The sequence below is a fragment of the Adelges cooleyi genome, unplaced genomic scaffold (assembly GCF_023614345.1).
Source record: "Adelges cooleyi isolate 19-005CV unplaced genomic scaffold, UGA_ACOO_1.1 ACOO_flye_CR_arks_rails_tigmint_CR_PRNA_39, whole genome shotgun sequence".
Taxonomy (NCBI): domain Eukaryota; kingdom Metazoa; phylum Arthropoda; class Insecta; order Hemiptera; family Adelgidae; genus Adelges; species Adelges cooleyi.
Window position 1 is genome coordinate 464,265 of NW_026096067.1, and position 24,671 is coordinate 488,935.

Sequence of the window (24,671 nt, forward strand, 5' to 3'; positions counted from 1 at the left end):
TATTGTAATAACATTGAATAAAAACACAATGTAAAGAATAAATTAAATTTGTATTAAAACCAGTGAGATGTTGAGTGATTCACAATAAGTTGTTCACTCTATATTTTGAGTTATACAGATTGATACATTTTATCATTTTCATGTTACCTTATTATATAGAAATTGATTAAAATATCTAAAAAGTTATTTATTATTACATTTAGTGTTTAAAATCTTATCTTAACAAATACCGCTGTATTTATCTACATAATCTTCATCCATAGTGTTTCCATTTTAGAATTTAACAAGATTTAATGTTTGTTTTCAGACTATACAAACGTCATATACTATTATCTCTGTATTGTTGAAGAAAAACTTATCCAAACAAAACTAAAATCACAAACATGTGGAGAGAGATTTAACTTTAGATACTATAGGTACTATAGGTACAATATTAAGAAACTACATGTTATGTTCACGTTAATAAAACTGTATACATATAACTTGTGTGATGTTACACCAATACAAATAGTATAAATGCAACCATGTGTGATTAAAAAAAAATACATTTTGTTTTACTTTTAAATTTGTCTTTTACTTTAATAACACTGTTAACACTAATATATACAGGACGAATCTTTTATCATAAGCAACTTAATATTTAATAGGATTGAATAAGAAATTTAACTATTTACTTGATTTACTGAATTCATTAAAAATTAATAGCATTACAGCGTTTTATAGAGAAAACAATTGTATATCAATACATTTGATACAAGCTATACCCACGGTAACAAATAACTCTGTTCAAGTATAGCTAAAACTTAATGAATAAATTTCCATAATGAATATTAGACAAACAAAATTTGGTATAATCATTAGAAGAAATAACTGAAAAGCAGACTTTTGAACTACCCTAGATAAATTTAACTAAATAAAAATAATATACTTACATAGGTTTTAAGTAAAATTAAAAATAATATTGGTTAACATTGATATTGTCAATATGTGATTACTGATTACTTGTATGGAGTTATATAAATAGTGCATACTATAATTACTCATATTTTCAAAAATATTTTAAACAGATAAGTTGAGTATTATTATCTCACATACACAAATTCAGGTATTAATAATTTTTCGAAGTTAATCATAACAAATCACACCTTTCATTAAAATTGCTTAATATTGATATAACACATTAATATGATTAATGTCACATTTAAAATAAATGGTTTTTTTTTTATAAATGACACCTTGCTATATAATTGTAAGGTCTTGGGTCCATTTAAAAGCACATTTACAAATCATAATTATTGATATTGTTCATTTTCAAAACCATTAAGCCGTTGATAATTCTGACATGATAACATTTGTTTTAAAAATAATAAAATAATTTTGGAAATAAAGCATTCAACCAAAATTAAAATCGCTAATTAAATTCTTATTGTGTTAAATTAAACAATAAGATAGCCTGGAAAACCAAACAGTTCACCAGAAAGCTATAGACCTATTAGTTTATTACCTACCCTCTCCAAACTATTAGAAAGGATACTGCTACACAGATTGAAACCATACCTAAAAATTATTCCACTTCACCAATTCGTCTTCAAACCTCACCACTCCACTTGTCATCAACTACAGCGAATCTCAGAAATAATAGTAGATGGATTTGAAAATAAAAAATACACAACCACTACCTTTCTTGACGTTGCACAGGCCTTCGACAAGGTCTGGCACCAAGACCTCATGTACAAATTATTAAAACTAAAACTGCCAACCTATCTATATAATATAATATCATCATTTATCACCAACCGTACGTTTAAAGTAAGAATAGATACTGATACCTCTGAAGAACACCCGATAAAAGCAGGGGTCAGTCCTTGGCCCCACCTTATTTAATATTTATTGCTATGATATCCCAGTTCCACAAAAATGCCAATTAGCCATGTACGCAGACGATACTGTTATCATAACACAACATAAAAATCTTGAAAACTCAATATCAGATCTACAAATTTCAGACTGGTTTACAAAATGGAAACTCGCTCTTAACCCAACTAAGAGCGAAGCGAAAATATTTACCTTAAAGAGATATACAAATCCACCTCAATTAAAAATCAAAAATCAGCCTATATTATGGAATAATAAAGATCAATCAATTAAATATCTTGGAGTTTACCTTGATGAAAAATTAACATGGAAAATGCACATAAATAAAAACTTAAACCAAGCCTACACACGATTGAAAATCTTTTACCCCCTAATTAATTACAGCTCTACACTTCAGATCAAATGCTCACTTCTAATATACACTTCAATAATAAGACCTTTAATAACATATGCATGCCCAATATGGGCAGCCGCATCCCAAACAAAAATTACAAATACAAACGGTACAAAACAAATTTCTCAGAATAGCTCTTAAAGCCCCATGGTATATGCGAAACACACAACTCCACAACGACACTGGAATACCATACCTAACCACATGGATAAATAAACAGTTTAAAAAATTTCATTCGAAACTAAACACAATAGAAGGAGCCCTTCACTTCAAAATTGGGAAAAGAACCAAAAAACCGCCGACTAAAGCCACGTCTCCCACAAGATATCTTACTACCTCCTGAATCATCATCGCCATCTTCATCATCGGTATCATCAGATTAATGACCTAATTAAAACAACTCATAATTTATGTACAATTTGCTAAATTAAAATAATTATAAATTATTTTATTACTTTATTATGCCTACCTAATTGTGTAACTTATTAATTAATATTTCGCAAAAACAAGATTATGTTGAAACAATTAAAATATAATAAATAAAAAATAAATAAATAAAAAAAAACAATAAGATATATGGTTACTGGCCACTCAATTAATGCGTGGTTATTTATTATACCTGATTAAGATACGTAGTTCGGTAACACGTCAAATTATTTTATGCGATGTAATAAAACTACTCGTCTTTGTAGTAACGATTGAAAATATTAAGAAATACAGACAAAAATCTAATTTGTACAATGTCATAACAAATGAACAAATTTTAAATTAAATTCAACTGAACCTTATGGTTAAGATGGCCGCTTCACATATCTTCCATGACATAAGTGTTAAACAGTAAGCAATTGTCATACCTCCGAAAAATAATAATGATGGCTTTTATCTTTATAGTGTAAAACATGACTAAATAAACAAGCATGATTGCTAATCAGCATAAATGCCTAGAATTGGAAAAAAGGATAAAGTATTTGTATCTGTTATTGTTTAACAAATCGTTTTATTCTAATACCTTAAATTAATAATTAAGATACTTAGGTTTTTATTATGATTATTTATCTATATTTAGTGTTTTACTCCAGGCTTAAAAATTATTTTATAATATATAGTAGTTTTATGGAACTATACTATACCCGAGGTTAATAGATAAAAGATAAAAAAAGGCATTGGGCTTAAATTTCAACCTTAAGGAACGTAAAATTAAGCTCGAAATTCATCAAATATAAAAAAAGATAGTTAAATAGCCTGAAAACGGTCTGTAAGGTAAAGGGAAACCTTAAAAGTGAGCTACCAAAACCAAATGGCTTCAATCTAAACAAAAAGATATTATTTAACTTTTTTAGTTTTACAAACTGTAAGTAATCATCAAGTACCACTTGTCCAATGCTCAAATAGGCTCCTATCAATTCTATTTTACCTTAACAAAAATTTACAAAAAATAATCTAAATATTTATTCTGCAATAAATTATCGTCCGTAACTAAATTTAGTTGATACAAGTTTAGAACTCATAATAATAAAGCTCCGCTTTTTCAAGCTTTTTTTTACCATATTTCTATTCATCAATCATGGACACCTAACCTTCCAGGTTAGGTTGCCCCTACTCGTTATTTTGGGTTTATCTATCATTGCTAAACTATAATAGACAGGTCAGTTATTATATTTTGTTTCGGTATGTTTTTAGATCATCGATTAACGGACCGGAATATAAAAAATAACTATTAAATACACCACATCCAAAATTATCGGAAAAAGTTTAGCTAAGGGTTAATTAACATGAATATTTTATATGACCTTTCAAAATACTTTTTACAAAACTTTTATTAACAAATTATACATTCAAAATAGAAGCGAGTGCCGCTTGCCCAATGCTCATATATGCATTTACCACATCAATTTTATTATAATATATTATGACTGCACATGCATGCAACTGAATATTAATCTTATAATTATCGTCTATCGACGAGAAGTCGATATATGTTTAGAACTCATAATTTAATAATACACTTTTCCAAGTTCTTTTTTTACCATATTTGTTATTCATCATACGCGGAAACGATTAATTACTATTCTTGCTCCTGCTTGTTGTGCTAGATATGCCGTTTGTCAATCATTACTTTATTCATTCTATGCTTGTCGGCCACATTGATACATTGTTACTCGTTGCAAGTTCGTTTCCAAATTTCAAGCTCAAGTTATTTTGGAAATTCCTCCTGTTCTCTTAAAAGTAACGTATTTAGATCTAACATATAAAATATGTTTTATACATTTGTTGGTATAAATGGTGATCATTTTATCGTGAACCACTCAAAATATCATAGGGTTCCAAAAGAAATTTAATTTTTTTTTTCATATGTAATGTATTTTATATTTAATTTTTGTTTTAATACAATGTGATCTCAAGTTCTTTCTCTAAGTTCAAGCTCAAGTAATTGTAGAAATATCTCCTGAACATGTGAAAGTAACGTACTTAAATCTAATGTATTTTGTACATTTTTAGTTACACAGGGTGATAATTTTATCGTGAAATACTCCATATCTCATAGGGTTCAATAAGAAATTAATTTTTTTTTTAACGCCCCACCAAAATAGATTTTTTAATAGCAACTTTTGATACTTAAATAGTAACGCATACATTTCATTAGCTTATTACATTGAGAATAATGAACTAAACATTTTGACTGATTAATAACCAGGTTTGAACAACTGTTTTTAAAGTTTTAAGAGTTTGAGAGTTAAGCTATGAGGGGCAATACAAGTGGGTAGTGCGCGCAAATAAAAATAATACTATTTATCACCTTTCGTCCTGCCTAAGACTTGAAACAAATCAATGATAGGTGCAGCATTTTCAATTTAAAAGTGTCAGACTACCAGAATAAAATCGCTAAAAATTACAATGAATATTTCAATGTATATTTGATTCGTTTGCTGCATGAGTTCTATTAAAATTGTAATCGTTTTTTTTTTAGATATCACTAAAAAAAAAAAAATGACTACCCCAAAAAACGAAGACAAATCGTTTATCACTAACGTGAGATTGTTGAAGATAACCGGACTGTATCAAGTGCTGAATCCAATTGCAAACGACGGTTCGATTACGTTTTGGGGATATAAACTTTATAGATGGGCTCATATTTTAGCTGCAATATTTGACGGGACATTTTTGATTTTTTGCGTGACCGGCCTCGTTGGTTGGACCAACGACTTTAACCAATGGCTAAACTGTTTGATGCTATTAGTAGGCGGTTTTAACACTTTTCTGAACGTCATCCGAGTCGGTCAGAAATCCCAAGTCATTTGGAAATGTTTCGACATAATGCGCGACGATTTCTTGTCTTACCGACATTACAACACGGAAACGGTGAAGTATTACAAAAACAAGTCATTGACAGTAACAAATATATACGCCACACTGTGTTTGGCGATACTTTTGAGTTGGTTGATCTACCCTGCGTTTTTCACTGATTATACGGTACGAAATCTACATGGCGACACGGTGACTTACAAGAACAGCGTTATCAACATTTTGCTGTATCCACTAAACGTTGACATGTACAATAAACTGCACCCGTTCATTTACATTATCGAAACCATTATATTAACGCAATGCGTAATTGGCTATGCACTATTCGATTCGGTGCTTGTTATTTTCTGCTGGTCAATTGTAGCACATCTGAAAACAATCGCCTCGGCGTACAGCTCGTTGGGATACGAAAAAACTGAAAGTATGTGTCCGCATTACCTAACTATCTACACACTAATTATTGTTTTCTACACTTCCTAAACCAATAATATTTATCGAGAGGGTTCACTTATATCGGGGCGGTGTGGCGCAGTGGACACCTCAGGTGCCGCATAGCACTTGAGGTTAAGCTGCGGCCGTTGTTGCTTGAACCTGGATGGGTGACCACCCGGATTTTTAGCGGCGCCCCACACCATCAACCACCGATAAGCATGGCAGAAATGCCATGTGTCCTAACTAGGCGACCGAACTAGCATATGTTGGCTATAGCCCTACCGGTCAGATACGCCATACGATTATCATACGAATAAATAAACTTGTATTTCAGATAAATCGTTAACGTTAATTGAACAATTCAAAACGATTATATCGGATCACGCCAAAGTCATATGGTAAGTTAAGTTATTACTTTGCCATATTTGCCTTTAGGCAATATTGAAAAGGCGACTCGCTTCATTTACAAACTATTAATAACAAAATAAGTTAGGTAGTGACGGTAAAAATTAAACATTATTTTTGTGAAGCTGCACTTCCAGAAAAAACATAATTGGGATGGTTACCATGTAGATATTTTGCGTTATTTATGTTTTATTTCATCGTCATATAATAAAAATTAAAATCTAAATAAGGAGAGGTATTTATTTAATTTATGGGAAAGGAGTCTTCAAGATTTGTTGCCTTATGGTTTAAAATCAGGCTATGATTTATTATGAAATCTATTCATATTATTAACCAAATAACTTATCGTTGCTGATACTGCGACAACACCTATCTCAAAATTTGACAAAATTAGGATTTTGTGGATATCAATAAATTAAGATAAAACGTGTATATTATGTTCAAAGATTTTTTTTATAAGTCAACTGGTTAGACTGTAAATAACAAAAATGACAACACAACGTTTTAGTGCTCTACTGTAAAATCATGGAAACTGAGATAGGTGTTGTAGCAGTATCAGCATCGATATAGTATTATAAATTGCTTACACTGTTTATTACAAATGTATTAATTTATGTATTAGCATTTTCTTGGTTTTTTTTTAGTGTAATGAGAGAGTTGTTCGATACTATTCGGCCAATAATAGTTTGTCAACTTGGAACTTCTACTTGCATATTAATTTGTTTTACATATGCCTATGTAGCGGTAGTACTTAATAATTGTTATTTTTGATTATTATCTTTGAATTAGTACGCTGATATTTAATACAAATTTAACAGAATTATTTTAACGGGATGTCGATTATTTCTGTACTGCTGATGAAACATTTTTGTTCGTTGATGTTCGGAGTACTACGGTTGTTCATCTTAACTAAATTTTGTGGACTTGTGGACGACCAGGTTAATTTTTTTTACTCTACTTCATTACACCTAAATAAATTTGTCTTAGACACTATAGTGTCGTAATAATTTGGGTTTTCCCTATAGTTCCTTTGAGTTACATAAAAACAAAAATGTCAAACTTGTAAATTAAAATTATTTGTTGAAATAAAATACCTACCTTGTTTGATTACAGGTAAACTCGATGAATTTCTCATTGTACAGTTGCAATTGGTTAGATCAAGATTTATCTTTCCAAAAGTTGCTGTTGTTGACAATGTCCATGAACAGTGCTAATATGAAGACGTTTACGATAACGCCGACCAAGAAAGTTGATTTGAAAATGTTTGCAAGTGTATGTATATAATATTGCTTTTATATAATTTAGTGGGCAAACCCAACTCCGGTAGTGAAAAACAAAAGTTTCTCAATTCCCAGAACGTCAAAGGAATCGAGGGATGAAATTCAATTATTTGGTCCTATTAGATAACTACAAGTTGATCAATATGTCGTGAAACACTCAATATCTCACTGATTTTATTAAGAAATATAATTTTTTTTTTATGAAATATGATCTCAATTTATTACCATATACATATCAACTTTTGAATTTTAGAATTTAACAAGATTTAATGTTTGTTTTCAGACTATACAAACGTCATATACTATTATCTCTGTATTAGTGAAGACAAACTTATCCAAACAAAACTAAAATCACAAACATGTGGAAAGAGATTTAACACTAGATACTATAGGTACTATAGGTACAATATTATAAAACAACATGTTATGTTCACGTTAATAAAACTGTATACATATAACTTGTGTGATGTTACACCAATACAAATAATATAAATGCAATGTAATTAAAATAAAATACAGTTTGTTTCACTTTTAAATTTGTCTTTTACTTTAATAACACCGTTAACACTGATACATACAGGACGAATCTTTTATCATGAGCCACTCAATATTTAATAGGGTTGAATAAGTAATTAAATTTTTTTCATATTGTTTTTATATAATGTGGACTATCAATTTTGTCTATTTAATAACCAGTTTTGGACAACTATTAGGGTCACTTTTTTTTTTAGTATTAGACAAATAACTGATGTTCTCCATTCGATTGGGATTTCTTCTTTATGCCATATTATAGATATAAGATTAAATATCTCATTAGTTAGGCGAGAACCTCCTAGCTCTAGTAGCTCTCCGCAAACTCGGTCCTCACTTGCAGCCTTATTATTCTTAAGTGATTTAATGACCATTCCTACTTCTACTCTACTCTGTTGTTTGTGGATTCTTCTTCTTCGTCATCTTCTCTTCGGCTTACACTTGGTTCACTGAATGTAGTTGGTCAAAAGTTGGTCAAAGTTATTTTTTTATTCGCAAACAAATTATTAAACACTATTTTTGTAAAAATTTAAGTAGTTTTTGAGAAAAGTAGTGTAGGGCGCTAAAAGAATCGCTCTGTTCACACACATATAATATATAATGTAATATATGTACACTATGTTATTATATTAAATATATATACAGTATTAATAAATCATACTTACTTATAATGCTGTTGTTTATTAAAATTAAGTTTACATTTAATGATGAACATTATACATTGATGGGTTAAAAGAATATTTGCTGTAAGGCGTATGCGACAATTTCCCTATATTTAAAGAGATTAAAAAAACTATTTTCATTTATATTTGAATTTGTGTACTTTACAAAATTTAAAAATTGATAACACATAGTAAAATAATTGTATTGATCAATTTCAACTAAGAATAGATAGTATAAAATAACATTACAAGTATTATATTACCTTTTTGACTGACGACACAAGTATTTAACTAATAAATTAAAAAATTACAAATATTACTGTTTTGCAAATATTAAATAAAAATATGAAAAAAAATTAAAATAATAATAATTATAATAAATTTTCCAACAGTTCAAAAAAAAACGATTTACTTGATTTACTGAAAAATTCATTAAAAATTAATAGCATTACAGCGTTTTAAAGAGAAAACAGTTGTATATTAATAAATTTGATACAAGCTATACCCACGGTAACAAATACCTCTGTTCAACTATAGCTAAAACTTTATGATCAAATTTCCATAATGAATATTAGACACACAAAATTTGGTATAATCATCATAAGAAATAACTGAAAATCAGACTTTCGAAGTATCCCACATAAATTAAACTAAATGAAAATAATATACTTACATAGGTTTTAAGTAAAATTAAAAATAATATTGGTTAACATTTATATTTTTAAGATGTGACTTCTGATTACTTGTATGGAGTTATATAAATAATTCATACTGTAATAACTCATATGGCATGAATATTGTCACATTAAAAATGAATGCTTTATATTTATAAATTACACCTTGTTATATAATTGTAAGGTCTTGGGTCCACTTAAAAATACATTTCCAAATTCCATAATTATTGATGTTGTTCATTCTCAAAACCATTAAGACGTTGATAAATCTGACATGATAAAATATGTCTTAAAAATAATGAAATGTTTTCGGAAAAAAGCGTTCGACCAAAATTAAAAACGCTAATTAAATTCGTATTGTATTAAATTACCGATTAAACTCTAACACACACACCGATTAAATTAATGATGTGCCCAAAAACGAACGTCAAACATTGTGTTGACAGAAAATATTATCAATCGATATATTTATGTGTATATTTAAAAAAATATATAAGATAATGAGTTATACCATAACTACAATATTCATGCTATCACATTTTACAATGAAGTAAATTTACTTACATTTTTTAATTAAGTTAGTAATTTCTGATTTCACTATTAGAAAAAATGTGAACAGTCAAAATTTGTTAGTTGAAAGAGGTTATAATTAAATATTATACGATTTTTGTATAAGAAATAAAATATATGGATACTGGTCACTCAATTAGTCTGTGGTACCTGATGTATTGTGTAGACACTAGATTGTGATAACTATAATCATAAATAGTAAATACTGACCCCGGCTAAAGTGTAAAGTTCGTTTTAGAACTTTACGCCCACCTTTTGTCTTTCTGACACTTACTAATGTTACAACATATTATAATGGGTTATTTATTATATCTGATTAAGATACGTAGTACGGTAAAACGTCAAATTATTTTCATGCGATATAATAAAACTACTTGTCTTTGTAGTAACAATTTAATGTATTGAATAATTGTTTTGCCCGCAGTGAGAAAAATTAAATACCACTAAATATCGATACGTATAAAGTTGTTTCCTTTAGTAGTAATAAAAACCTAATACTCTTTAGTTATAAATTTAATAACATTGAACTTAATAGGATTTAAGTAACAAAGGATTTAGGTATTCGTTATAAAATCAGATCTATCATATTTTAATATTAATCATAAAGTCACCCTAAGCTTCAACAACATAATTTGTCTCAAAACCTTGTTCTGCACCTTGGTAAGATCCTCGTTACAATTTGGTTCTCTAGTTTAGTCCCAAAATCTCTCCACCTATGCAGAGAAGTGAACACTGTTACTATACTCAATCTCATAGGGTTCAATAAGAAATTAAAATGTTATTATTTTATGTTTATATAATGTGATCTCAATTTTTATATATTTTTTTGTTTTTACCTCCCCCCGACTTAGTTGTAGCTTCGATGCAGAGCGGCGAAGGTGTTGGTTTTACTCTGACGCGGGGGTTTTTTTTTTTTGTCTGTATACACTGTAACTTTTTTAATACTGGACCAATTCCTTCGAATAGCAACTCTATAAATCACAAATTTCATCTAGTTGGTACTTTGGGGGGGGGAGTAAAAGCTGAAAAAGTCTCCATCTCCACAGTCGAAATTTGACAAAGCAAAAAATAAAACTGGCTACAATTTCGAGGAAAGAGTCGGATCTAGTTGAAATTTATAAGGAATATTGATTTGGTCTGCCCGCACATGTAAGTTGTATCAAATTTAAATTATACCCATTTCCCATCCCCCTGATTTTTGGGTATTTTGGCCGTAGTTTTAAGATCTTTAAGTTGAAAATTTGCCAGTAGTTGGAGCTCACATGTATCCACAACATGTGAAACGGAAAAAATTTTAACACCATAAAATTATAAAAATGACAATCCAACTAATACGTTTTACCCACTTTGTCTTGTGAAATATATAAGGTAATATTTACACACAATATGGTTATTAATATTGTATGTTATGAATACTTAGTCATCACCAATGCGCTAAAAAGAAATTTGTCCAAAACAAAAACAACATCATTAACATCGACCTAGTTATATTATTTTAAGTGTCTAAAAATAAAAAACGTTAATAATCTTTGTTATTAACGATAGTCAGTATCAATATAAGGAGTACTTTTTTAAGGATTTTAAAAACTGTTTAGCAAAATATATGAATTTCAAAACCAGGTTTTAACTAATAATATAGTATAATTAAATAATATTGATAGTAATAGACTATCAATATTTACATGTCGGAATCAACATCATTAGTTGAAAACATGAAAAAAGAAATATTAAATAAAACAGCACAGTCCAATCCAAGTACAATATAAATCAGTACAATTACAGAAATTATAAATGTTGAGTTAAAAAAAGTATTAAACCAAGGGGCGGATATAGGAATGAATAAAGGAGTGGGGTTAGAAAAAAATGTCAAAAAATAAAAAAGACAACACTTATATTTAAAACTGTGAGTAAAACTTTTTATTAAAATATTCATTAGGTAATTAATAAACAATTTTTAATATTAGATTGATATGAACATTTTTTTAGATATTTTAATGATAATAGTATTGTAAAATGTATATAGTTTTTTTATATGTTTGTCAGTATGGTCTTGAGGGCCAAAACTACGAATAAGAAGAAGAAAAAGAAACCAATAATTGTTTTTTTTTTTATAATTATCTGTCCACAATTTGTGTTAGAATAAAACAATTTCAGATTTTTGGCAAGGTCTGAATTTATTATTTGTGATTTAAAATTAAAATTATGACTTTGTAGTAAAAATTAGTGTTACGATATACATGTACATTTTTTTTTAAACAATGACCTCTTATTGTATAGCAGACGAAATAAATCATTTAAGTTTTGTAAATAATTATAGTACTATTATAAATGGTGTAATTTGATAAATATTTTTTCTTCAAACACCTGGTTAAATGAATATTGTATTATGGAATTTATATTTCGGTAGACATTGTCTCATACTATCGTACAACCACACTTCTGATGAGGTTCTGGTGCTTGAACTAAAAAAAGAGTTAAGTATAAATATTTTTTTTTAGATTGTTAACTACATTGATGTAATTAAAAATAAAATAATTATTCATACCAGGTGTAGCTGTAAAAAGTGGTTCTCTTCTTGTGTCATCTTCTAGCCATACTTGAATAATTTGGTTTTGAATCCGTATGTAGAAGATAATGTCCTGGTTTGTAAACTTCAGGGCACAACGACCAAAATTGTCAATCCAGGCAGTTTTTATATAATCCGATGAATCAATTGACAGGTGTTTTGTATTTTTCAGCACTCCTATCATACGACAAACGATGCAAAATGGCAATACCCTTACTTGTTCACCTTAATAAAACATACAAAAATAAAAATGTGGTTGTTGTATGTTATTCATCGAAAGTTACTGTTTCATAATTCCTTTTTTTCTCCTTAAAAACTAAAAAAAGATTTCATATTAAACAATATTATTATTGGATGGTCAAGTTTTGCCTTTTTTTCAATAAAAACCTTTAATAAATTGTGTGATACAAGAAAAACATATTTTAGGCGATTATATATTCGATGAGTACCTAAAATGTTGAATGTAACTTTAAAATATATTCAAGCTATCACGATTCACATGTTTAGTTGGTTTTTAATATTAATAAACAGTTATAATTTTATGAATTTCTAACATATGCTATTTGAAGGTCTTTTAAGCGAATTGGCGTCAAAACGTTTCGCATAAGTGACGGACCAATAACGTCTATGGGCAATAATTAAAGAAGAAGAAAAATTAAAAATTTTAATCATGTTATCAAAAAATAATGGTATGTTTTGGAAAAAGAGAACAGTTAAATACATAGGACAGAATGATAAATAGAAGAACTATATGGAGAAACAAGTATAATAATTGAAGTCTTGAGGAGTAGTAGACTAAGCTGGGCTGTAGTATGTAATATGTATAAAGGTCGGAAAGCCACAAGTCGGGTTGGCCACAAGATGAAAACGAGTCAACGATGGAGAAATAAGATCGCCAAAGACTTCAATCAACGTTAGAAAATTAAAGTAGGAAATAAAGAACAATAAAAAGCAATACCACTACAATTCTATATTAATTTACTTTTTAGTATATTTTCTACAGCTTCTCCGATACAATTTCTTCTCGTTTCTGCAAGTTTCTCCAAAACCAAGTCTTCAGAATCTTCAAAATTTAATAATAAATAACATACTTATTTAATACAACTAATAAATTAATTCAATCGTTTTTGATACGTAATTTTATTACATTTTAATAAAATGCTTTATTAGAATTCAGTCGCTACATATTTTTTTGTACAACCTGCCATTAACTAAACTATCAAAGAGCTCATAAAATACTTTAAAATGTTATTTGTTTTCCATGTCTGGACCTACGTTAAATTTTTGGGCATTGTGCCAGAAATTGTACCTGAAAAGTACTTTACAATGCTAAAATAAAAAAAGGTTTATTTATTTCTATAAGAAGTCGCGAGGAACAACGTAAGCGTTTGGTATTTTTTCATACAAATGTATGGTTTAATTGAAAAATAGTTGAAATACTTCCAAACTCGCGTAGCATATTATTTAGATACATATTATTATATAGTGTTACCGGTGAACAGTGAAAATCTTAAAAAAAACCCTTATTGATCTTTTTCCATGCAGGAATTGATGATGCGAAGTGATCAAATTTTATTTACAAATTCCAACTATAAAACAATCCTTAATTATGTCTGTATAATGTTATCGAATAAATTCATAATTACTTCCAGATGATTCAGCTACATCTGTAAAACGTCAAATAATTTTAACAATCGATAAAAACTCGGGGTTCCCATAAAATTCATTTATAAAACTGAGAATAATTCGACTAATTAAACAATGTAAAATATTCTGTTAACGTTGAATTATTTTTTATCACAGCAACGTTTGAATAACAACAATACGAATTTTAATATCGAGCGGTCATCAAACATTAGCAAAAAAATAAATAGCTTTTTATTGATTTTAATTTGAATCGAATTTCCATAGTTTTATTTCGGGACCTAAACGTTATACATACCTAATTGAAATAATTGTATTTTGTTCAGCAATACCTCCTGTTTAATTTTGGCTTCTAAAATTTGAGACGGTAAAAATTATTATTTTTAACAAATAATATATACATAATGAATGTGTGCAAAATAATTGTAAATAAAAATGTGGTTACGCGTTATTTCTGCAAGGATGAATTCCACTGAAATAAATAAGAAAACACTGTATACTTTATGAATATCAAACAAAACACGTGGAAATATAAAATTCATAAAATGCAATGAATATTATTACCCGATACACCGAACGTCAAATTTAAACCGTCTGAAATAGACATTACATTAATTAATGATGTAATTAATGATTGAACTGATGCAGCTTAAGTGAGTAGAATAAAATATAATGTTTGAATGAAATTTTAGAGTAAGATTTTCGTCACTGATAATGAACTTATATTGAAATTTCCACGTAAATTCCAAATACCTCTTTTACACTAGCAAGCTATATTGTGTTTTATTAGTATTATACAATTTTTACTACCCATTAAATTATTAATAGGAACATCTTCGGTGACAATATCTTTAATTACAATTTCCAACGCATCTAAAATAAACAAACAAAAGTGTTGAGCAATAAAAAAAGTGTTAAATAATATCATAATGGATGTGAAAATCATCCGACAAGATAACACCATGCTTTAGGCGATGGCCATTTAACTTGACGGCACTTCCCCTGTTGGGTTTAACGGTTAAAGCCTGTAGCCAAGTGTTGTTTAAGTTAATTAAACTGCTATTTTAATTACAACGAAGCTATAATTATTATATTAAGTTTATTAATTTTTAATACATCTTACTTTCTTCATCATAATTAGTTTCATGAGCTTTCTGGATGTATACATCTGTAGTAAATTATTATAAAAATATGTTTACAAACAGTAAAATTTTGAAAACTTAAAGGCTAATTTGTATAAAAAAAAAAAGTTACTGACTTGTCAAGCGAAAGGTATTCAAAAAATCCCCTGTAAAGAAGAATTAATAATTACTTTTTTTTTTTAGTTTGTTGACAGGTAGTTAACAAACTATGTAGTAAAAAAAAACAAAATAGTTACTCAGATCACAAGCCAAAACATTGACTAAGATAAATGACACTAAAACACAGACAATTTTCATCTTTATCTGCAAATAATCAACATAAAAACAATATTTAGTAGCAGTTGCTTTTGGAGCGGAGATGGGTGGGTTTTGATTTTACGATGACACTATTTATTTGATATATTATTATGTTGCTAATTTTGTTTAATTACTAGATCTACGATATATCCTAGATCGTTAAATTGATTTTGTTCCTAGAGCAAATCAGAAATCGCACCTTATCTATTCATTGTCCAAAATTTTAATTAGTTTATCCCTAGATCAAGGAAAACACTACATGTGTAGATTTACTGTACACAAAACGCTTCAATCCATTAAAGCTTTAACACATTGATCATTTTATATTTGCAAATTTTTTATCATACGTACAAATAGCCCAAAATTTTAGTGCAGAACATTGTACCTACTTGATGAGAACTTAGTTAAGGGGAACTTGTCCCCCCTACTAGCTCCATACTAGATCTACCATAGGTAATTTTTATGGACATTAAGCCCTAAAACTTCATCTAAGAAATGTATGTTGAAGAGAAACAATTTTGATTAAGACATTATTAGGATTAGAGAAATGTAAAACGAAAGAAGTAGAAGATTATGAAGCATTATTACAACAGTCACTAAAGCGTTGACCAAACTCATTCACACAAGTCTGCTGTCAAAAAAGTGGGACAAATACCAACCCTGCCTCCCCCCCCAAAAAAAAAACACCTGCCTTGACTTAAAAATAGTCTAATTACTACCAAACGTGTGTAGGACATTCTTAAGATATGGCGTTACACGTGTACAGTGAAAATCCAAAGAAGTGTTATCTGAAGGTTTTTAAAATGAGACAGAATGAATATTTAGTGGACGCAATCAGGGTCGGGCATTATTTATTCGTATAACCAATTTATTTGAATGATCTCTTTATTCGAATAATTTTTATTTTAAATAGTTATTTAGATAACAAATTATCTATATTATAATGCCCAACTCTGGAGGCAATAACAGAAACCACTTTTTAAAAATTCTGTTTTTGTACTATTTTTCTTTGGAAAATTAATATTAATACAGAGTGCTCAATTTAACGTAAGACACCCATTTTCTTGGAACATAGTTCTAATTTTATGACATTTTCTTTTTGAAAACTTTTTTATTCTTATTATAATATACAATATTTTATAACTGTCAATATTTACCTTTTTCGATATTTTCCTGGACGATGTAAAAGCTTGAAACATAAATTAAAAAATTGATTTTTTCTGAAAAAAAGCTTGTACTGAGCTCTCAACTCGATAGATGATAAAATTTCTGGATAATATTATCTGTTTATATTGTAAAAATTGTTTCGGTATGTTTATAATCTGTTTAAAATAAAAAATGAAAAATTGCTCGAACTTAAAATGTTAGCGTAGGGAAATATAATGGAAAATACAATTGTGTATCTCAAAATGTAAGTAATACTAATTTGGGAAATGCAAATATTCGCCGAACACGATTAAAAGCGTAATTTCAACAGCGTTAATGCTTGAAACTATTTACTGCTAATACTACTAGACTACTATTACATTACTTAACTAACACTAGTTACTACTTACCTAAATGATGGAGTCGACACAGCTTTTAAGACAAAGACTAGTTCTTTCAAATAACTGTTCTGAAATGACTTTCTCGTGAATATTATACTGTACACCGACCGAAACGAATCGAAATATATTTTCTAGTGCACCTCTGTTGATTTATTTACATAGCTGGGTTAGGTTTTTTTTTTCAATATGTCGGCATATCTACTGTTCTTGTCTATTACACTGACGCGCAGTTTAAACCGTTTTCTTGTCAGTGATTGGTTTTAGAACTACTCGTGACAATAATGTATAAGTACATTTAGGAATTGAAACTGAAATATATATATATATATATATAAATTATTAGTCATGAATCGAAAAATATACATATAAAGAAATTTAGTTTGTTATTTAATGAAAACTGAAATGTATAAGAACAGTTTTTGAGGTGGTAAAGGGTAATTTATAGTTATATAAAAAAACAAATAAAAAAACTTATTTTTTTCAAAAAGACACATTTAAAGATTATTATTAAATTGTGGAAAATTGTACTGTATCTACCAACAGTATGAACCCATACATAATTCATAATGTATATAAATTTAAAGAACACAAAGTATCCAGGAGTATAAAAATAAAATGTTTTGTTTTTAGATCTGGACAGTTAATATTCAGTGCAACAAATATATTATTATATTAATAATAATTAAACTGTTTTAATTAGATAGGTAACTAAATATTTTTCCACTAAATAATTCAATTTAATACTTATAAAAAAAATGTACAAGAAATCATCATTAGGATCTTTATTAAAATAAAAAACCGACTCGAATGTATTATAATTTATTAAGTATTTATTTAAAAAAAACTATTTATCAAAAGTATTTTAAATGGCCGAATTCAGGTATAGATTTGGAAAAAAGTTAAATAATGTAAAACAATTTTTAAAAAATGTCATAAAAAAAAATTTAAGGACTGCAAAATTATAAATGTATTTTGTTATGATCTGAACAATTTAAATTCGTGCATATATTATATTATAATAGATTTGTTCCTTATGAAATCGTTAGTAAACGTTGTATTTGAGGGGCCTCTCTACGCTAGCATTCATTAAGGCGCATTGTATAGGCAATTAATCTCTAAAACCTAAACCTTAATACGATTTTGGTTGTTTGTGAATTTTCTGATTTTATGAGCGTGCATTTGTTAATACTTTTTATACTTAAAAACCAAAGATTATAATGCAAAACCTAAGTAGAAATTATTTTCGAAACACATAAAATTTCGGCACAACATTTTTTAATATATATTTGTTTGAACTGCCATCGACGAATACCTTTGAATCGACTATAAAATTTTAATTAGAAAAATTTTCGATCCAACGAAAATATTATGTACACACGCCATTGTCAATGTTCGAATTTTGTCAATTTTTTTGGTACTGTAACTTTTTTAGTATTACTTTTTATTTTAAAAGTTCATTATTTTAGTTCAATTTTATAATAAATCAAAATTGAAAATTGTATCGAATCACAGATATACATTTTACTGATTCATTTTTTTGCAACTACTACATTTTTGGTAAATTTTAATATAAAAAAAAATCAGTATTTAATATGGCTTTACCGATGAATATTCCTAAGACAAAAAAGTTTTTCAGCCGAGTCTGCAACCACGAAGGAGCAATTTCATGATCTCATTGAATCACCAAATAAATTTAGAGTAGTGGTGGAATTATAGACAATGATATAGTATATTAAGAAGCAGTAACAAGCTAGTATAATAAAACGTCAAATTTCTGGCTAATATTGTAGTGTTTAATAACTGGCTTAAGACAATTTCATAGAGAATTTAGGCTCTTTAACTATTTTGAATTTATCATTTAGTTCTAATTTGAACGTTGAACGTACAACATATCTCTTATCTCTTACCCTTATCCCCTACCCCTATTACTCTAGTATTAATGTGATAAGTTATTTATCACGTATCTTGTTGACGATATTGGAGTATTAGTTGTTTGTAGGTCAAGTTAATTTATTAATTAGTTTTTTCTAGAAAAATACACTAATGTTTACTGTAAATCAGTCGTTCCTTTAAGGTACTGTTTATAAATACTATGTATTTAAAAACTAAGTCAAAAATCAATATTTATATATGTATATATATATACACACGTGTATGATTTACTCTGGTCAAACAAACGTTTGTGGCACAGGTGTGACAACAAAGGTGACACTTAGTTAACGACTATCCCATGTCAAGCGGAAATTAACTACATGTCGGGGACTACACATGACTCATCGAACAAGTAGACTTATCCACGCTTTTTTATTACACTCGGACACTGGTCTTCTAAGGACCGATCATGACCCCGCTCGAACAAAATAATTGAAAACTGTTTTAATTTCTCCATCACCAAACTTTTACCAGATGTTCTAATTACTTACATGTAAGTATTGCATAAATTTGGAAAATTTTCGTTCAGTCACATTGGTGTTGTGAGTCATTAAAGTAAGTAGTTTTCAGCAAAATATCCATGTTTGAAGCCGTAAATTAATAGGAAAAAAAAACTTGATTGGTTCAAAGATGATATGGATCATAAGAACATTACTTAAATTTTATATAAATAAAATATTTGTTTTTAATTAATAACTTTTTGAACGCAAAAAAAGTTTTTAAAAAATAAAAAATAAATATATTTTCTTAAAATATGGTTAAAGTACACTTAATTCGAATTTTAACTATGCAGGTTTAATGTCTCTAACTACAAACGGCGGTTAAATTACAGTCAGGAACATGAGGTGTTTTTGGATAATTTTTTTTAAAAATTGACTTACCTAGGTCCAAAAAAAATGTTTTGTTATTAAGGACCTATCAAGAGTGTATGATAAAAATTTCAAACATTTTTTAAGTATTGTCGCACATCCATTGGGTGAGTTCACGTGGAAAGACCCGATAATATGATATTATCTAAACACATGCACCGAGTTAAGCTTCACAAAATACCAAGAGAATCAGTAACCATAGGTACTTGACTCAACTAGTGAGTCACAATCAAAGTGTAGCTAAAGACAGGACACAAGAAATGGTCGTCGAATCGAACTCAATCCCACTGGCCAAGAGGCCATACAGGGACAACGGTGTGACCGACAACTGGATTCGACAAGAAGTAAGTGAGAAGTGTGTAGAAAGTCTTTTAAAATGAGCGACGGTTGACGATTGTCTTTGTTTATTCGTCCATCGTTTAGTAAACTGGTTGTTGTAAACAGGGAAAAGTGATGAGTGATAGGAATGGTATTTTTAGTTAATAAAAATGTGATGTTACAATAGTGTTTATCAGTAAAATGTATTATTCTGTGCATGTAGTTTTTATAATACATTCGATTACAAAATGTTCCAAAAATGTTGGCCGATTGCTTTACTAAGCGAGGCTTAATGCCTCAATAAACAAAAGAAAATGTTTAAAATATAGAAACAATATTTAAAACTGTTTTAGCAATATTTCAAGGTGTATTCGAGAAACATTTATCCTGCGCTGTTTGGTCTATGTTGTGGGTCATGTTTTCAGGAATTTATACATTTTTTTAAATTTTTGTTGGTGGTTTTTTTCGTATTACTGAATATATTTCAAAAGTCTTAGAAAACCTATAAACATTGATGATCTTTAAGAACCGCGGTTGTGTTGCAAAGTTATTATTTAGAGCGATCACTGATAACTTTTTAGTCGCAAAAATGGAGCAAAAAAAAAAAATTAATTTATAGCTCAAAACGACACTGTCGTTGGACGGAATAATTAAAAAATTAAAACTAAATAACTCTCCTATTTTTTCCTTTAGTAATTTTAAAATTCAAACATTTTGATACAATTAATAGAAAATATATTACACTTTTTTTTTAATATTTTAATTAAAAAGTTTATATTACAGTGAAAAAAAATGTAATTTTAAACAATTAATAAAAACGAAGCTATTAAAGATAATGACAAATCGACGTTTAACCAAAACCTATTCATTTAAACTAAAAATGTTTTTTAAAAAAACAATTTATCTAACTAATAAGTCTTTAATATGCTTTACAGTGATTGTAGAAATCTCATTTTTTTTTAAATATTTCAAAAGGCTCTTTTGATTGAGTTATAAACTTCAAAGTTCAGTCAAATTTTATTTTACCAAAAAAAAAAAATAGCTTAACAAGCATAACTAAATTAATATACATGTTGCTATAAGATATTCCAAAACCATCCCACCCTAAAACCTGTTACTGAAGGGCCGAAAAATCACAATGGCCTTTAAATATTTTTGTACGGTAAAAATAAAAAATGATTCACATGGGTGGTTTTATCATAACTGTAAAAAAATCGTCAACAAGTCAGTGGCCGAAATTATCATGCACTGGGTATCTGAAAAATAGTCACAGTCTTTTGGCTTTGTACAATATTTTTAACGCAAACGAGCACTGCATTTCGTTTATGCAAACGGTGCAAAATTTAAACGCACATCGAATCACACACAAGTGTTTTTCTAAAGTAAAATAATTGTGATTTCGAGTAAACGCTTAGGCGAGAATTCAGTAAACAACAATTTAATAAAAAAATTCTGAACTAGGTGTCCCTTTTGAAACACATGCACCGATGTGCGATAATATACAAAAACTTACTTTCTAACAATTGAAATAATTAATACACATACGCATGGACTCATTCATTAATGACTTATTGTTTCGCATTGGTGTACAACGAAAAATCCCTTATTTTTTAAACGTTTACCACCAATTTTAAATTGATGAACACAAACATGGCATTTTTGAATGATAATTTTTCTTATAGAATTAGACGCTCGAACCAAATGTTTTCATCAGAGTTCAATGCGATGGAGGGCTCGAATAAATATTTCTCGAAATTTCACTAGTCCAGTACTCTTTTTCAACTTTTAGAAATTTTGTGATTTATGCAGTTGCTACTCGAAGGAATTGGTCCAGCATTAAAAAAGTTACACTGTATACAGACACGAAAAAAGCCCACATCCCAGTTAAACCAATACCTTCGCTGCTCTGCATCGAAGCTAAAAAGTTACACGCAGTGAAATAAGAAAAAAAAACATACTTTTTCTTGGTAAAATATTATTGGTTTTTTTTTTTTAAAAGAAAAACGATAAAAACAATTTAAAACGTAAAAAAAAAAAACTTTTACATAATACTAGTAATAACTGGACTCGTCCTATTTTCGAACTACGATGAAAACATAATATTTTGTGTCCAATACTTTAAAACATTGACATTTATTACATTGACCAGGCAACCCTACCATCTCTATAGATTCCCGGTGTCATATTTCTACGAAATAACAACCCTATTCGTGGTTGATAAGTTGAAAATTTCCCAAATTTGCCTTTTGAAGCCTCTAACCCGACGGAGAGATGCAGCTAGAGAGACCCGCGACCCGGAGTTGTAATCGATGAGTCACGCCCTATCTGCTGCTACTAATCGTGCCAGGGTTCCCCAATAAAATATCCATGTTAAAAAATTAGCGGCCTCATTTTAATCCAACACGAACCAATATGTCCCCCGGTCATCGGAATCCCACAGAAGCCTATTATGTTTATATTATATATACATGGTGATAGATTTCATTCGTTAATTATCATTAATGCGCTTTTTTTTCCTTAGGATATTGCAATTTTTTTTATTTTGAAAATATTTTTTTACACAAACTTTAAGCGTCTCCAATTATCAAAACTACAAAATGTGAGAGTGCCTTATCCTTTGTTTAATGTTCTTTGGTTTATCGAAAATATTTGAATTACAGGTTTTAGTAGCAAATTTGAAGGTACTCGTATATTGTTGTAAGGAGTATGTTTTACAACGATATACTAAATTTTGTTTTCATCATCGATGCGCAAAAAGTAGTCAAAGCAAACGAACGCAGCCAAATAACAACTCAAAACGCTATTTACTTTTTCTAGGGGTCCGAAAAAGGTGGATTTTTTAAACATAAATGCCAAATTATACGCTTGATTTTCTTTTTAAATAATAAATATTCGGCTGAAAATACAGAGCAATCTTTAGCATTTGATATTTCGATTATTTTTTTATGCAAACTACTTAGAGTAACGATAATTGTGTAAAATAGTGAAATTTTTCATAAACATTCAAACAAACGTTGGCCTTAATTGACAGTTGTTTAACTATACTTATGACGTCAGTCTTCTTCTTTTTTTTTTTGTGATACAGCTGCGATACGGTTGATGATACACAAAGACAAATTTATACATCTTTGGTAAAAACATATTATATTATAGGCAAAGCGTGAAATTTAGTACCTACATTTTTTATATGCAACTGAAAATTCTCTTTGTTGTAATTTAATGGATAAAAAAAAAAGGCAAAGGTAATAAGTAAAAAAAAATCATAACAATGGAAAAACTTCAGAACGGCCATTAGCGGTTCCATTTCGTTGAACTTTATTATTGCTATCATCGTACCGGTTAAATTTTATTTGCCAACACTCTTTAACATCCTCACTAGCTACATTAATATATATTTTATTATAAGTTACATTTTACGATAACTAGTACCGTCATTATGGGTAAAGGTGGAGTGGGCATTTTAGATTGGGCTATTGCTAAATAGCAATCACCTAATATTCTGGTGCCTGGCTGAGATTTGACAACAACAAGCTTCTGGCCGCAAAAATAGTTGCAAAGTATTAAAACTAAAGCTTTAGAAGTTAAAATTATCCATTTGGAAACAGGTTTAATCTTTAGTTTTAATTTCCTCAAAAACAATATTCGTACTAATTGTATGCAATAACTATAGGCTAGTTTTAAGTAAATTATTGTCTTTACAGTGCTTTTATCAATGCCTGGGTTTTAATATTTTTATGTTACATTGATCGTTTAGGTTCCTTGGCTAGTATTGGAATTTTAGAATATTTATTTTAATAGTTTTGTAATTTTCGTATTTTTCCCCTTGATTTATCATCATAGGATTGAGTGTTGAAAGTTACAACGATTATAATATTGGGCATTCCACGCCAAATCACCTGATGTGAGTAAGAGTGGATTTTTGAAATGCCTCAAATTTACATATCCTATGCAGATAGTTCCATCAAATGAGAAAAAGAGCTGTAAGATTTTGAATTTCTCAAATGTTTTGTTGTAGGACTACGAATGTCATAATATCTCTTTAAACAACGGCACTGTAAATACAGTATTATTTATGGTTTAAAATTTGTCTAACGAAGACCAGCAAGTAATTGGCTTAAGAATAAATTTTCAGTGTTTAACAACAACCACATAAGCCAAGGAATACCTCTTCTATTAAAAAGACGTTGTTATTATTACGGAAACAAAAAAAAAAATTATTCGTAGTCCTAC

General features: G+C 28.7%; 1 protein-coding gene across 1 annotated transcript in view; it reads right to left on the reverse strand.

Annotated features, from left to right (window-relative positions):
* Nucleotides 1–12,485: 12,485 nt before the first annotated feature.
* The window catches only part of LOC126841559 (uncharacterized), a 64,625-nt gene continuing 52,439 nt past the window's right edge, over nt 12,486–24,671 (reverse strand). The window contains exons 20-22 of the mRNA XM_050578135.1: nt 13,675–13,755; nt 12,672–12,917; nt 12,486–12,588 (exon numbers count right to left, since the gene is read on the reverse strand). Of these exons, the coding sequence (XP_050434092.1) occupies nt 12,542–12,588; nt 12,672–12,917; nt 13,675–13,755 (374 nt within the window). The 3' untranslated portion in view covers nt 12,486–12,541. The remainder of the gene's footprint in view (nt 12,589–12,671; nt 12,918–13,674; nt 13,756–24,671) is intronic.